Below are 13944 nucleotides of genomic sequence, written 5' to 3' on the forward strand. Positions count from 1 at the left end.
AAATTTATTTATTTGTGATGCTTCATAAAAATGACGGATTTAAACCCGAATACCATTGATAATGATTCGTTGATTGATTTGATTTCTCTGATTTCGAACTGTTTTTAGCCTTGAAAGTAAATATAAATTACCAATGTCTGATTGCTATGTTAATTCATTTATTGATTTGAGTTAAAAATTAGTAATATCGAGAGTGCCCTTCTTTATAATTTAGCTCAAAGTACGCATGCTCCATGCACATGATACTTGCTATGCGAGTGTGAGTGGCGTATGTGAACGTCCGCATACACCATGATATTGATAATTGTCCTGTTATAATTACGGGTACACTTCTTAACAGTTACTCTTGTAATATTGGCAATCATGTTGTTTAGAGAGGGGACTTCTGATGTATTTAGCTGTTTCTAGCTAAAATCCTTCGAACATAGCCCTAAAGGTGAGTAGTGGTTCAGTAACGCTGTTTAATAATTTACTTTTTTTTTCAAGTTGTTAAAATGAATGAGGTTATGTCAATGATTCCATGGTGTCGTGTTCGTTTGCAGGGGTTATGTCAATGATTTCAGCCTGATAATCTCGCAGATGGCCTTCAATTAAATTTATGGCTTGTATTCAGTGTCCAAGGTACGGAGGCCTAACAAGGGTCTCACAGGTGGCTTTCGTAATTTCTCCTAGTGGGTTTCATTGATTGAAAAACTGGGATCCACTCACCACTCACATGGTTCCTGTTCATCACTGAGTGGTACATTCAAGCCAATTGTCTTATCCAGCAAGACAGGTCCCAGTGTAAAATCTATGATTTATTCACGATAATTTATAGAGGGACTGTGATTAGACAAATGAGCAACGATATAAGCATATTGGTTTTGCATTGGCATAATTACATGCGGGTGTGTGTGGCTTGGCATAACGATATGTGGTTGTGTGTGGCTTGGCACAACGACATGCGGTTGTGTGTGGCTTGGCACAACGACATGTGGTTGTGTGTTGCTTGGCACAACGACATGTGATTGTGTGTGGCTTGGCACAACGAACATGTGGTTGTGTGTGGCTTGGCACAACGACATGGGGTTTTGTGTTGCTTGGCACAACGACATGCGGTTGTGTGTGGCTTGGCATAACGGCATGTGGTTGTGTGTGGCTTGGCACAGCGACATGCAGTTGTGTGTGGCCTGGCACAACGGACATGTGGTTATGTGTGGCTTGGCATAACGACATGTGATTGTGTGTGGCCTGGCACACCATCATGTGGTTATGTGTGGCTTGGCACAACGGGCATGTGGTTGTGTGTGGCTTGGCACAACGGACATGTGGTTGTGTGTGGCTTGGCACAACGGACATGTGGTTATGTGTGGCTTGGCATAACGACATGTGGTTGTGTGTGGGTTGGTACAACTGACATGTGGTTGTGTGTGGCTTGGCACAACGGACATGTGATTATGTGTGGCTTGGCATAACGACATGTGGTTGTGTGTGGCTTGGCACAACGTCATGTGGTTGTGTGTGGTCTGGCACAACGTCATGTGGTTGTGTGTGGCTTGGCACAACGGACATGTGGTTATGTGTGGTTTGGCGTAACGGCATGTGGTTGTGTGTGTCCTAGCACAACGTCATGTGATTGTGTGTGGCTTGGCACAACGGACATGTGGTTGTGTGTGGCTTGGCACAACGGACATGTGGTTATGTGTGGCTTGGCATAACGACATGTGGTTGTGTGTGGCCTGGCACAACGGACATGTGGTTGTGTGTGGCTTGGCACAACGGACATGTGGTTGTGTGTGGCTTGGCATAATGACATGTGGTTACGTGTGGCTTGGCACAACGACAAGTGGTTGTGTGTGGCTTGGCACAACGACATGTGGTTATGTGTGGCTTGGCACAACGACATGTGGTTGTGTGTGGCTTGGCACAACGACATGTGGTTATGTGTAGCTTGGCAAAATGACATATGGTTGTGTGTGGCCTGGCACGACATGTTATGTGTGGCTTGGCACAATGTCAGGTGGTTACGTGTGGCTTGGCACAACAACATGTGGTTGTGTGTGGCTTGGCACAACGTCATGTGGTTACGTGTGGCTTGGCACAACGACATGTAGTTGTGTGTGGCCTGGCATAACGACGTGTGGTTGGATGTGGATTGGCACAACGACATGTGGTTACGTGTGGCTTGGCATAATGACATGTGGTTGTGTGTTGCCTGGCACAACTGCATGTGGTTACGTGTGGCTTTGCACAATGTCATGTGGTTGTGTGTGGCTTGGCACAACGATATGTGGTTGTGTGTGGCTTGGCACAACGGACATGTGGTTGTGTGTGGCTTGGCACAACGGACATGTGGTTGTGTGTGGCTTGGCACAACGACATAATTGATAATAATTCGTTGATTGATTTGATTTCTCTGATTTCGAGCTTTTCGGTATTGTTTTTAGCCTTGAAAGTAAATATAAATTACCAATGTCTGATTGCTATGTTAATTCATTTATTGATTTGAGTTAAAAAATAGTAATATCGAGAGTGCCCTTCTTTATAATTTAGCTCAAAGTACGCATGCTCCATGCACATGATACTTGCTATGTGAGTGTGAGTGGCGTATGTGAACGTCCGCATACACCATGATATTGATAATAGTCCTGTTATAATTCCGGGTACACTTCTTAACAGTTACTCTTGTAATATTAGAGGGGACTTCTGATGTCTTTAGCTGTTTCTAGATAAAATCCCTCGAACATAGCCCTAAAGGTGAGTAGTGGTTCAGTAACGCTGTTTAATAATTTACTTTTTTTTCAAGTTGTTAAAATGAATGAGGTTATGTCAATGATTCCATGGTGTCGTGTTCGTTTGCAGGGGTTATGTCAATGATTTCAGCCTGATAATCTCGCAGATGGCCTTCAATTAAATGTATGGCTTGTATTCAGTGTCCAAGGTACGGAGGCCTAACAAGGGTCCCACAGGTGGCTTTCGTAATTTCTCCTAGTGGGTTTCATTGATTGAAAAACTGGGATCCACTCACCACTCACATAGTTCCTGTTCGTCACTGAGTGGTACATTCAAGCCAATTGTCTTATCCAGCAAGACAGGTCCCAGTGTAAAATCTATGATTTATTCACGATAATTTATAGAGGGACTGTGATTAGACAAATGAGCAACGATATAAGCATATTAGTTTTGCATTGGCATAATTACATGCGGGTGTGTGTGGCTTGGCATAACGATATGTGGTTGTGTGTGGCTTGGCACAACGACATGCAGTTGTGTGTGGCTTGGCACAACGACATGTGGTTGTGTGTTGCTTGGCACAACGACATGTGATTGTGTGTGGCTTGGCAAAACGGACATGTGGTTGTGTGTGGCTTGGCACAACGACATGCGTTTGTGTTGCTTGGCACAACGACATGGGGTTTTGTGTTGCTTGGCACAATGACATGCGGTTGTGTGTGGCTTGGCATAACGGCATGTGGTTGTGTGTGGCTTGGCACAACGACATGCAGTTGTGTGTGGCTTGGCACAACGACATGTGGTTGTGTGTGTCTTGGCGCAACAACATGTGGTTATGTGTTGCTTGGCACAACGACATGTGGTTACGTGTGGCTTGGCACAACGACATGTGGTTGTGTGTGGCTTGGCACAACGACATGTGGTTATGTGTGGCTTGGCACAACGACATGTGGTTGTGTGTGGCTTGGCACAACGACATGTGGTTATGTGTGGCTTGGCACAATGACATATGGTTGTGTGTGGCCTGGCACGACATGTTGTTACGTGTGGCTTGGCACAATGTCATGTGGTTACGTGTGGCTTGGCACAACGACATGTGGTTGGGTGTGGCTTGGCATAACGACGTGTGGTTGGGTGTGGCTTGACACAACGACATGTCGGTTACGTGTGGCTTGGCATAATGACATGTGGTTGTGTGTGGCCTGGCACAACGGCATGTGGTTAAATGTGGCTTGGCACAATGTCATGTGGTTGTGTGTGGCTTGGCACAACGACGTGTGGTTGTGAGTGGCTTGGCACAACGACATGTGGTTACGTGTGGCTTGGCATAATGACATATGTTTGTGTGTGGCCTGGCACAACGACATGTGGTTACGTGTGGCTTGGCACAACGTCATGTGGTTGTGTGTGGCTTGGCACAACGACATGTGGTTACGTGTGGCTTGGCACAACATCATGTGGTTGTGTGTGGCTTGGCACAACGACATGTGGTTGTGTGTGGCTTGGCATATGTTTAATAATATTTAAAACATAATTGGCGTCACGATACGCACATCTTATTTCACAAAACTTCCTCGTTTTATACTAAATTCTTATAGATATTCATTTATTATGAGATATATGGGATTTATTCAACAATTAGTAAAGATAAAATTGTAATTCTTTTTCAGATAATGCAAAAATGGCTAGAAATCGTAGAATTATTTTAGTTGTTTCTGCAGTTATCTTTATTTGCGTAATTTATTACGCATCGAATGATAAACTTCATCGAGAAACTTCAGATGAAACGCATAAATTAGTCTATCTTGACGTAGAGGGCCGGACACTTCCCTGCATTTCTCGTGGCAGACTCACAACTAACAGCGATTCAGAAGCGCAAGACCAATTTTTGTGTGGTGAAAGATGGTCAGATCTTCAAGAGGCTATAACAAAAATGGAAACAAAGCGACTGTCCGCAGAGGACGTGGGCAAATATCATATGATGAAAGTAGCAGCAAATAAAGATGTATTGCTGAAGAAACGAGTCATTGACATGTTTTCAAAGGATCCTATAGGCTATGTCAGGATGCGAAATGAAAGTGAGGTAAGGTCAAGTCATCATATACGGGAAACGTTACAGCCAATTATAAATACTTAGTAGCCATTTCAGGCCTGCGTTACTGCAAACTATCTTGTCATCCTTTGAACATATGTAATTGACACGCACACTTATCTCTCTTGCTAAACATAAGACGACTTCAGTTTCAACCAATGGTATCCAAAATCTGTTCTTTATTCAGGTGTTGGACCTCCACTGCGATGTATGTGCCCTCGTGTCCTCCTCGGGTCAGATTTTGGGTTCGGGTGCCGGAGCTGAAATCGACAACAATACATGTGTTATCAGAATGAATACATCCCCGACTCGTGGTTACGAACAAGATGTTGGAACGAAGACAACTTTACGTTTGGCCAGTTTTGACATGGTGTTGTACAGAATGTTTGAACGACAAGGACTCATGCAGGATGGTGGAATGTCAGAGACGTTGGTTCTCTGGATTAGCAATCACAAAACTGTACGCTCTTTGGTGAGAGGGGAAACCATGCGGTTGAGGAGGCAATACCCAACACTAGACCCGTATATAACAACAGTAAAACAAATTGATTATTCCGATCTTGTCTGGAAACTGGAAACTGGAAAAGAGAGGTGATATTCTGTTCTTTTCTTTCTGCTCATGCAGGAAAAAATTGCTTAAATATGACATAATAATGTTTAAACAAGTAATCTCGATAACATTTGATATTTGGTCTTGTATCTCAGAGGTGGTGGCACGAAATTTTGCGTGGAGGGGCGAGATCTGCTCATCATTCCTCGCATGCTCCCTCTTAAAAAAATTGAAATCTAGACTCTGAAACGCTATTTCCTGCATTTTGAGGGGCAAATTTTGCTGACGCAAGGGGTTTCAGTTAAATTCCCGATAAATCATTTACTAATGTTTTTTTCAAAATGCAATTTCGAAACAGAAAATTTAAACAAGCCAAAAATACTTAAAGGGCGGTGGTCATCGCGCCACCCGTGCGCGAGATATGGGACTCGTATGAACAAAGATGGCGTATTTGACTGTTGCGCAGAGCAACGAGTACAAACTGATACCAAGCTTTAACTACGAAATTTATTCGGTGATTGGAGGCGGTAATTAGTTAACGTTGCGCCAAGATCAAAACCCGTACTTATGATTTCCAATAGAAGAGCGCACTGGATTGTGGGAAAATCAATGTTTATCAACACAAATGTCGCACATGCGCGGCACGACGACTACCGCCTTTTAAGGTTATTACCTCTTTAAATGTGACAAACGAACAAACCATTACTGTAACACCAGTGTGGTGCGTGTATATATGACATTTACAGAGAGGCCACACAATCATCCATATTTTATTCCGAATTATTATATGTTTGCAGAAAGTCATCAGGTACATGGCTGAGTACTGGGTGGTACACCATGTTACTAGCGTTGAAGATATGTGACCGTTTAAACATGTACGGCTTTATTGAGTCGGATCATTGCTACAAGTAAGCAAAATTCATACAAAATCATCGTGTTATTATCATTGTAGTGCCGTTTCTTGTAATGTATCATATATTCCTAATTCGATTTGATTCGATTCAGAATTCAGCCTTCGAGTTCAAAAGATACGCTGCAACATTACTATGAGGTAAACGGTCCGAAAGAATGTGACTTTTCCAGGAGCCAAGAACACGGACAACGTTATACCCATCGATTTTTCACCGAAAAATACGTGTTCAAGAAATGGGCCAGAGTTTATAACACAACGTTCCATCACCCATCCTGGGATTTGCACCGAAAAGATAAAAGAACACCATTCATGGCCCAGAATCATGGGAAAAAGAAACCGATTTAGTGGGAAAAGATGTAACCTGGTTATGTAATAAAATAGCATGTGACAAATCTTCGCATGCTTGCGACGCGTGTATGACGTTGTGGCTGACGTACTGTTAAAATCAAGATTGACATGAACTTCTGACAACCATCATCATTTGTGAATTCTGACATTTATATGCTCGGGGGCGGAGCTACGTCACAAGACGTTCCACGTTGCTAAGACGCGCACCACTGTACATGCATTTCTATGGGCTCTGTGTGCGCTGCTGTGGAACGCCGGTCGAGCCGGTGAAAATTCGAGAAAACAACACAAACTCAACTTTGAAGTAATCCCAAACAACCAAATTTATATATGTTACACACGTAGGGCTAATCTTGTTATACTGTTCAGAGGAGTCTCAACAGTCATCCCAATGTACCGTTTTCTGCGAGTTTTGGGCCTTTGTTTTCACCGCCGCGGGTTGCCAGACGGTGAAAATGCCCGGATGTCCGCCCCCGAGGATACAAAGATATTTATCGTGAAAACTATCTGTACTGTTTTCAACAAAATAAAAAAAATATTTACTATTTGAGTGCCGACTTATTGAATATGATTCAGATTTGTATTCAAGAAGGCGGGTCCCATATATAAATATCGGTAAATTAATCGTGACTATGTAAATGCGTTCGCAAATCACAAATGTGTACAGTGTACAGTGTAGTTTATCATTGTAGATCTGGAGAATGTTGACATAGAGGGCGCCCGAATTGTCCGAGTGGTGCAGCTGTTGCCAGTATCTGGGATCAAAGTCCAATTTGCAGCGTCCCTGATGTGTTGATTGTTAAAATATTTACTATCCAGTCACCCATGCCTCTACAAAAATGACAAATACTTCATAATTGTGAAAATTCTACAGTGAATTTCCTACTCCCGTTTCGGGCTGCCCCTTTCTCTGTTCACCCCCCCCCCACTCCCCGTGAAAACGACACAAACCTGACTCCAAGCTTGTACGTAGGCACATAGAGTTGTTACTGGTCAACCCTGCTAGTTCGCTGTTGCCGTCAATTATAAATGTTACTCAGCCATTTATCTTTGTTCCTGTGTGACCAGGTGAGTCATGCTTATATTTTAATAATTTACTTTTTTAATATATATGAACGTTTTACGGTAATTTCCTATTATTTATGTAAGCTGAAACTATGACGTGTTTTTAGACAGTATGTTCGTTATGGCAGGTGAATTCAATAACATTTGTTTTATTTATTTATGACGAGTTATTTCCGGGCGTGACTACCATACTCCCCGGCTGTGTCTGTCGCCATGGTTATCTGTTCATCATGATCCTAGTGGTGCTCCAGATTGCACGCTAGTTGCGCGGCATATTGCGCTTCATGCTTCGTATTTTTACATGTTATGTTGTTGGTGTGAGGACATAGTCCAAAACAGCTTACTGGTGTCCTGTGCTGTTAGCTACGTTAGCTACACACTGGCTATTTTAATTCAATTTGTAATACTAGGCAAGATCAACATATTTTCCTCATTAACGAATCATTCTCTTAATTCCCATCATCTGTTTACACTAGTAAAATAATACGGCAAAGAAATTGATATATACAAAAGGCAGCACATATTTTACTACAGAAAATGCAAGAAATCACCAGCTGCAACACGTTCGCTGATTGGTTACCGTACTCGTGTTGTCAATCACGTGGTGTAAAACTAGTCAATATTTATTGCCTTTTGTAAACTAACTTTTACTCGCGCTTTTGTGTTGTTCTCTTCTTGGACTACGTCGTTCACTGGGGAAGGGTGTATAACTCTGGTATCAAACAATATTTGACAATTTCATTCTTTGACTTGTTCAGCTGGATTAAAGCGGGACGGGAATTGAGTCCCAAGCGACGATAACAACACTTGTTTGCAAGCAATGACACGCTATGGCCATCTGACGCATGCGCAGGTGACGACCCCCCCCCCCCGCTTTAATGTCCAGAATTTGCTTGACACCAGGCTTGACATTTTTCACTCGTTTGTCATCTTTTTCCTGATTATACCTAGTTACTGAGTAATCCCTGATACAGTGTTAAGTATTTCAAATACTAGAATCGAAGTTATTCGGGCCCATGCTGAAAAGCCACCTGTGAAAAAGTTTTGGTATTTTTTTTTCATATAAGAATGGGTCCGTTTGAGTGTATTAAGGGTGGATGTGTTAAATAATAATATTGGGACCTGAGTGAGATATTGTAAACTACCCGGATGTATTATTGGCATAGTTTACATAAAGGTAACTATGGTGGCGCTGTTCTGTAGTATAATCATGGTGATTAATAAATTGGAAATATTGAGATAGACAATAAGCTGGACAGTTACGGATTAGATCGTGAATGAAAGATCCTATAGCGAGTTTGTGCAATTTACAATCTGATTACAATCTGATGTATTGTACGGCGTGTATTTTATTTTATTTTATTTTTACTATTTTATTTTAATTATTTTGTATAAATTAGAAAAAAAAATTAAAAAAGTCAAAAATACATGTAGGATCTTATTTTAATCAGATTGATGCAATTTATAGATATCAAATGTGCAAATAAGGGGGCTGAGTGCTCGAGGAAAACTTGAATATCCTGGTACGGTTTATAAGTATTTGAATGATGAAGATACGTGTTGCCCCACACCTCTATAAGTAGAATAATTTAGTGGTGACTCAGACAAGACCTCCTTGTGACAATCTGAACTAGCAATAAAGAAGGAACACTTTTCAGGTGAAGATTCATCTATCCTCGGGGGCGGACATCCGGTCATTTTCACCGCCTGGCAACCCGCGGCGGTGAAAACAAAGGCCCAAAACTCGCAGAAAACGGTACTTTGGGATGGTTGTTGAGACTCCTCTGAACAGTGCAACAAGATTAGCCCTACGTGTGTAACATATATAAATTTGGTTGTTCGGAATTACTTCAAAGTTGAGTTTGTGTTGTTTTCTCAAATTTTCACCGGCTCGACCGGCGTTCCACAGCAGCGCGCACAGAGCCCATAGAAATGCATGTACAGTGGTGCGCGTCTTAGCAACGTGGAACGTCTGTGACGTAGCTCCGCCCCCGAGGATAATATAAATTTACAGACACGTATACTAACATATACTCATCAACTTGGGATTCGAACTTTTAACTCGGCAAATCCACATCGCCACTGTAAAGAAGCGCCCTCGTTTACACTGCAACGCAAAAGACAACTTGAAATAGCGTGCAGTGAATGCGTACCGACAGTGATGGGCATGCGCAATTCGAATCTCTGACGTCACAAATAACTTGCATAATATAATTCTGCACATAATTAAAACCTAGTAAAATAATGGTCACAACACCCTACCCAGTTACACACACTCTCTCTCTCTCTCTCTGGAACAAATTTGTCAAACGAAATTACATGCACATATATAAATAAACATGAAACGTGTAAATTAGCTTCTAACATCCTCTGTACATGCACGACCCATATAACTTTCCCGCAGATGGTGAATACTATTTTGCATTCAAATGTATTATCTCTCATGTTTTCTATACCACATATATGATTTTATTCAATTTATGTTAAAACTTGTTTTTGGTTAAGCTAAATGCAGTAATACAGATGGTTTAAACTCAGTAATTATTACAAGTATATTGTGATTAGTTTATTTTTATGTTATTAAAATAGTATTTGCATGTTTTGTTAGTACTATCGTCTAGGTATAGAGAGTGGATGTGCTTTATTGTCATTTCCGTACATTTCGTTTGTAGATTAAAACCATAGTCTATGACTGTCTATAAATATCACCCTTACACTAGTGACGATCCGCTATGTGATATCTTTTCCTGTCTGTAGTTAATTTCAGAATGTTATTTGTGTACACCGTCAGATAACATATGCTGTCATACGATTCAACGTTCAACGTCACGTGATGCAGGGAATAATTATTACCATTCAGTTCTGAAGATATTATAGACTTGTGACGTCATGGCTCTGAGGAATGTTTCTGTTCGGCACCAAGTCATTGGTGGTTTGCTGGTATTACTCGTTCTTCAATTCGCATTCTTATTCATCTATATAGTTCGAGCTAAACTTAAAATGTTCATTAGTATGGACCAATATGAAGGTGAAAATAACTTTAGAAGTCATTCGCCAAGGACAGAATCGTCAGACAAAGGACATATTCCTCAGGTTGACAAGAAGAACTATTTTGATAAATTCCAAAAAAATATGGCAGACGACATCAGAGGATACGAAGGTGACCCATTAGACCTTGACCCGCATGAATACATTTCCGTACCTGACAAAAATGTAAGTATATCTGTATGCCCGGTTGTGGTTTCGGGAACACTTTTTTCTCTCACCGACATATATTTTCCCGCCCAAAATCAGTGAAAGTTATATTTGCGAAATTTGGACCAATACGATTTACACACTGAATATCCACAATTTGAAATATATTACCTACAAAACTGTATGTTATCGTCTTCTTGTTTCAGCCAATAAACTTCCGCTGTCAGACATGCGCACTCGTGTCGTCTGCGGGTCGCTTACTTTACCAAGAGAGCGGCAAAGAAATAGACAACGCAACGTGCGTAATTCGTATGAACACTTCCCCTATACAAGGATACGAGCGATACGTAGGCCAACGAACTACAATCAGGGTGATGTCGTTTAAAGCAATAGACTTCCTACGTACCATGGGATATCTCTTACACGGACCTGGAAGACCTAAAGTCATGGTAGTATGGGCACCGTCCATTTTACTCACCGTATCCGACGACGATAATATGGGGAAAGGTCGGACGTATGGGCAATTGATGAATATTGTTAAAAACAACCCCGACATTGCTGTGTATTCTCTGACAGAACGGGAAATGGATTTTGTAGAGTTGTTATTTGAAAGGGAAACTGGTAAAAGCAGGTAATATTTTACTTCGTTTGTTTAATCCTTCTGATTCATAATATGTTTTGTATATGCTTGAACACGTGTAATTGGACAAAATTTAATTAATTAATATTTTATTAATTATTAATGAATATCAAAACCAAAACAAGTCTGGCTCATCTCAAATAAATATTGTGTATTTGTTATCGTAAATCTACACACGCGCTACTATTGTCAGTATTAGAACGTTTTTTCAATTGGCTCCGATCGTTGAAATTTTGTTTCATGAGTGAAAACATTGTATATGTTAGGGTCCTTTTTTCGTATCTTGAATTTTCTCAGAAATTTAGGTCTAACGACGCCCTTGTATGTAAGCGTAAATAATCACATTGCTTGGAAGACCATCTCAGTTACGTTTGGTCTATTTCTATTTCAGGCATGGTTCTGGATCGTGGATTTCTACCGGATTTTACAGTTTAGTTCTTGCGTTCCATCTGTGTGATGAAATCCATATGTACGGAATGGTATCGCCTCAACATTGCCAGTAAGGTGTCATCTGTTACGTCATCATTTCTGCATTTCATTTGTGGGTGTAGAGTGATAATCCTCCAGCAACTACTTGGGCGTCTTGCATCAACTGCGTGTAAATAAAAACATGCTCTAAAAACGTTGCGTAAAAAAATAATCACCAAAAAGTCTCATATACTAGTATACTAGTAAAAGTACTGAATAACAACAATTACGATCTCCTAGTTAATACATACCAGAAGAAAGAAAATATATGCCATCGCTGCCGTTGAGGGCGCGACTCACGTGCCCCATTGCCAGATTATATATATTTGAAAGGCCGACCGATATTCAGATGTTCTTGTAACGCATGTCAAATCTTGTGTAATATTTAATGATAAGATATTCACGATAGAACTCTTTCGTTTGTCTTTGTACCGAGAGCTAAAATTTGTATAATAATCAATGCTAACATATTCCTTGTATAAAGTTATTTCAGGTGTTTTTGTGACAAGTGTCAAATCTCGTATAATAATCAATGTTAATATATTCATAGCCATTTCCAGACATAGATGTGATAAAAATACAATCATACAATTGGTATGGCGATTGGCAGATTTGGTTTGAACGAATCACGATGACGGACAATTTGCTGGATACCTTTTACTCAAACGAATGTCATGGTTACTGCCGCGGACTCAAAGTAAACCCTAGTTTCAGAAAACTGTGTATGATATAGTGTCCTGGCCATCAAATGATTAAAGCGCGGTGGTCGTCGCGCAGCGCGTGTTCGAATTTCATGTAAATAAACATTGTATTTTACACGCGTTGTATACGTCGCTATGAGTCCCATATCGAACAGGACGCGGCACGACGACTTCCGCCCTTTAACAAAACTGACTTATATATTTTTATTACAGAAATCCCCAAACTGCCGACAACGATACAATTCCCTTCCATTACTACGATCCTAACGGACTCGATGAATGCACGATGTATAAAAGCCAAGAGTACAAGATGATGGGAGGCCATAGATACATCACAGAAAAAGAGGTTTTTCAGAAATGGAAAGAAAGACGAAATATTACTTTCCACTATCCGTCCTGGTGACGACGAAGATCACGTGATATATGGATACACTGTTTCTGTGTGGGCCTCCGTGTACAGATGTACTGTTCCACTGATATATAGTATTTTTTTAAATATTAGAAGAAAAATTTAAAAAAAATCTAACAAGAATGCGTTCCAATTACAAGATATTGATGTAATAACTTGAGAGAAAAGTGCCAGCTCTGTTGTAGAGCGACATTTTCCACCATTGTTTACTATGTTTCATGTGTTATTGTTTGTTTTTTGTTGTTGTTTTTTTGGATAATACAATGTTGATAATGGGGGCCCGATGGGTGAAATCCCATTATTTACTAGTATGTCAGAAATTGTGGATAGGTCAGGATTTTCTGAACAATAATACGGTAGTGGTACACCAACTACTGACACACAAATACAACAACCAGAAACAAGTAGTAAACAAAATTCGCAAACAGTTCGTGAGAAATAATATCCAACAGAATCCTCGAACCGAATTTAGATAAAATAAAAAAAGTAGTCTTAAATGATTACAACAATAAAATGTTTGTTGCCAAATCAACTGATTTCCTTATTTTTTTAACTCACAAAAACGTTTAAATTCTAAATCTCATGCAGAATTTAAATAATTGTACACTGTCTTGTAATATATAATTATGAAAAAAATAGATATTACATGTTGTATGCGCATGCTATTTACTACATTGAGAAAAATATTATTTAGACTAACAAGTGGCTCTGTTGAACAAAAAAACACAAAAAAAAACATCATTTGATAGCTGCAACAGTTGAACCTCAACGCCCTTTCAAAGGCTACATCTGTAAATCGGGGAATTGTGCTTTCTAAATTCAATATGTGAATGGTTAATTCAGTATGCTAA

General features: G+C 40.4%; 2 protein-coding genes across 2 annotated transcripts; both read left to right on the forward strand.

Annotated features, from left to right (window-relative positions):
* The first annotated feature begins 4393 nt into the window (after positions 1–4393).
* On the forward strand, positions 4394–6682 carry LOC102800465 (alpha-N-acetyl-neuraminyl-2,3-beta-galactosyl-1,3-N-acetyl-galactosaminide alpha-2,6-sialyltransferase-like). The gene is made up of 4 exons (XM_006824819.3): positions 4394–4795; positions 4992–5395; positions 6152–6262; positions 6360–6682. The coding sequence occupies exons 1-4, from the start codon at positions 4394–4396 to the stop codon at positions 6610–6612; spliced, it is 1170 nt and encodes a 389-aa protein (XP_006824882.1). The 3' UTR covers positions 6613–6682.
* Positions 6683–7338: 656 nt separating this feature from the next.
* On the forward strand, positions 7339–13625 carry LOC100371233 (alpha-N-acetyl-neuraminyl-2,3-beta-galactosyl-1,3-N-acetyl-galactosaminide alpha-2,6-sialyltransferase-like). The gene is made up of 5 exons (XM_002741338.3): positions 7339–7683; positions 10438–10893; positions 11082–11506; positions 11907–12014; positions 12898–13625. Exons 2-5 carry the CDS (start codon positions 10570–10572, stop codon positions 13085–13087), a joined length of 1047 nt encoding a protein of 348 aa, XP_002741384.3. The 5' UTR covers positions 7339–7683; positions 10438–10569; the 3' UTR covers positions 13088–13625.
* Positions 13626–13944: the final 319 nt, after the last annotated feature.

The sequence above is a fragment of the Saccoglossus kowalevskii genome, chromosome 4 (genome assembly GCF_978046115.1).
Source record: "Saccoglossus kowalevskii chromosome 4, keSacKowa6.1, whole genome shotgun sequence".
Classification (NCBI taxonomy): domain Eukaryota; kingdom Metazoa; phylum Hemichordata; class Enteropneusta; family Harrimaniidae; genus Saccoglossus; species Saccoglossus kowalevskii.